Source organism: Buceros rhinoceros, unplaced genomic scaffold (assembly GCF_000710305.1).
Source record: "Buceros rhinoceros silvestris isolate BGI_N320 unplaced genomic scaffold, ASM71030v1 scaffold31134, whole genome shotgun sequence".
NCBI lineage: Eukaryota > Metazoa > Chordata > Aves > Bucerotiformes > Bucerotidae > Buceros > Buceros rhinoceros.
The window spans coordinates 9,466-12,284 of record NW_010409392.1 but is presented as its reverse complement, the minus strand read 5'-3'; the positions used below and the strand labels follow the sequence as shown (position 1 = coordinate 12,284).

The 2,819-nt window shown below is 57.1% G+C and overlaps 1 protein-coding gene across 1 annotated transcript in view; it reads right to left on the bottom strand.

Annotated features, from left to right (window-relative positions):
- Window positions 1-389: 389 nt before the first annotated feature.
- Window positions 390-2,819, bottom strand: part of LOC104492641 (mitochondrial carrier homolog 1-like) — an 11,256-nt gene continuing 8,826 nt past the window's right edge. The window contains exon 12 of the mRNA XM_010135224.1: window positions 390-461. Coding sequence (XP_010133526.1) covers window positions 390-461 — 72 coding nt within the window. The remainder of the gene's footprint in view (window positions 462-2,819) is intronic.

Genomic DNA, 2,819 nt, shown 5'->3' with positions numbered 1-2,819 from the left:
TCTCCCCACCCCGGCAGCTGGGAGCAAATGAGGCCAAAGTCCCGGCAATCTCTTGTTTTCCACCGAGGGCTGATAAACCGCATGGGCACAGGGCGGCAGTGATCTCCACCCATCCCTGTTTTGTGCAGAGGAAAGTCAATATTTAATCCCAAGTTTGTTTCCCGGGCAGACAGGGGTGCGCTGGGGCCATGTGTGCGAGAAATCCCTGGCTCCATCCCGGGCACTGGACCCAAACCTCCTCCTCCACCCCTTCATTTGTTCTCCTGACCACCTCCACCCCCATCTCCTCCTCTGCGGGGTCTGGGCTGGTCCCACCAGCTGAGCACCATGAGCAGCAGCTGCAGGGCTGGGCACCGCTAAGGGGGCGGCTGTTTAAGGGAGGGGGAAGCTCAGCCAGAGTTTGGGTTGTCTCCTGGGCTGCTCCCGGTGTAGGTCTGGTGGTAGAACGCCTCCAGTGGAACCTGGGACAAGAAGCAGCAGGGTTAGGCAGGGCAGGAGGTGAGGAAACACCTGATCATTCTGGAGGAAATATTTAATCCTCCTGGGCATTTTTTTTGCTGCTCCCGGTGTAGGTCTGGTGGTAGAACGCCTCCAGTGGAACCTGGGACAAGAAGCAGCAGGGTTAGGCAGGGCAGGAGGTGAGGAAACACCTGATCATTCTGGAGGAAATAGTTAATCCTCCTGGGCATGGCAGCCTCTGCTTCAACGTAAGGCAGGGCTCTGAAACCTGGTTATCATTTAAACTGACCAAAAACTACATCCAAGCGCTGTGGTTGCAGCAAAGTTCATGGGGCCCAGTGAATTGGGCAGAAATTGCTGGTGGAATGCTTGGTCTGGAATTTAGGTGAATTCCTCTAGAAATTTGACAAAGTAGAGGAAATGGTGCTTTTCACGGCAGCGACTGGGCTGTGCGCAGGGTGTGGGGGGGTTACAGGTGTGTGACCAGCAGAAGTGAGCTTAATTTCCGAGGGTAGGGACAGACACACCTGGGCAGGCGGGGTGTGAGCTGGGAGGTGCCATGCCCCGTGTCGGGGTAGGCAAGAAACCAGCTGATGTGTTAAAGAGCCGGTGGGGCAGGACAGAGTGGCTGAGCTTGCCCCATGGCAGCAAAGGGTCTCCCATGCCCCTTCCAGAAGAGCTCAGGGTCAATTTTAATTCCAAAAACAACTTCTCATGGTTACTGTTTCCAGTAGCCAAGCCCACCGCTGCCTCCACCCTCGCTCCAGGTCCCCCAATGCAGTTTGCTCAGCCCAAGCCTGCCGACCCTCCGTGGGGGAGAGGCAGAGCAGAGAGAATCTGTTGGCAAGAGCTGGTTTAGCCCCTGCTTTGGGGAGGAAGCCAAAGGAAGTGCTTGTGCTAAACTGAAACCTTCCCCAAGTGAGGGAGCCTGTCGTGCAGAGAAAAACCCACTTTTTGAAAGAAGAAACACCCCAGAGTTGTTGTTTTACAGCTGTATTTTGGAGCATAGTTAAATCCTCTTTGAAATCGTCTCTGGTGTTAGGGAGCGGGGCCATGCGTTAGTTAACGTCTGTCACTGCAACACGGACTGTGCGGGAGGACGGTGGGGACAGACAGGACCGACTTCACGACACCGAAGGGAGCTGGGTGGGGGCTGCTGGTCCCAGCACGTACCAGCACTCTCCTGCAAGCCCTGGCTGGGAGGCATGATTGAATCCATCTGATGGAGGAAAACTCCCGTGCGATGGCAGGTTGGGGTGCCCACAGCACCAGGGTGAGGTATGACCCCAGTTGCTGCTGCAGCAGCACACGGGAACCTGCTCGAGGACCCCAAAAAACCTTTTTTCAGGGAGCAGCAACACCTCGGCGCAGAAGACTGCTTTGTGGTGGGACCAAACCGGGGGAAATCTGCCTGGCCATCGGGACAGCACAGACTGGTGCAAACAAACTCTGCCCTGGGAGCTGAGGACAAATCCTGCCCTGTTACACAAGAGCCAGCCGTGCTCCCGTGTGCCTGAGGAGCCCTCGACCCTGACACCTCCCAAGCCTTTGGCCAGGGCCAAGGTTTATCCCTATATTCCAGACCACGATGGACTGAGTGTCCCCCCTGCCAGGCAAACCCTTCGGTGAGTAGCAATCAGCAGGCACTGCTGTGCAGATCCATGTCCACCAGGCACGCTTGGGCACGGCAGGAGCCCGGCCAGGGCTGGTGGTCCTGCCAGCTGGGCCATGCTGTGCCAGGCAGTTCTGCCTGACCAACCCAAGACCCACCGTCTCCCCCGAGAAACGTGCCTGGGTGACACCCAGCCGCTCTGTTGGGTGGATCCTAAATCCAGCCCGTCCTGCTGCAAAAACCCTTCCCAAAGCAGTGACCGTGTTCCTCCCCAGCAGCTCTCGCTGTGTCCCAGGCCCAGCGCTGCCCCAGCGCCCAGCTGTGCCCCTCTCTTTGGGGCTGTGCCACTCTCTCTAGTGGGGTTCTCTTTCCCCTTTCTGGTTGGATGCTATAATTCCCCTTTGGTGCCTATGGAGGGGGTGTTCAGGTACCCTTGAAAGCTTAAATACGGGTCACAGAACCTGCCACACAAACGTTTGTCCTCTCCAGAGGAGAGGTGGGATGCTGGTCAGCTGGCATAGCCTTCCCAGCGAGGAGACCACGGATCTCCTGCTGCTGCTCAGCTCAGGCAGAACGAAGCAGTCTTTTGCCCCTGCGTCTTGGGGCTCTCTCCTTGGCATTTTCTGGTTTCCCAGACTTCCCCAGCGACTCCAGAGCTACAGACTGGACCAAAGAGACACGGCAACACACTTCTGCTCTCTCTGCTATGCATCCCAGTCAAGACAGCCATGAGGATGGAGCTTTGGTC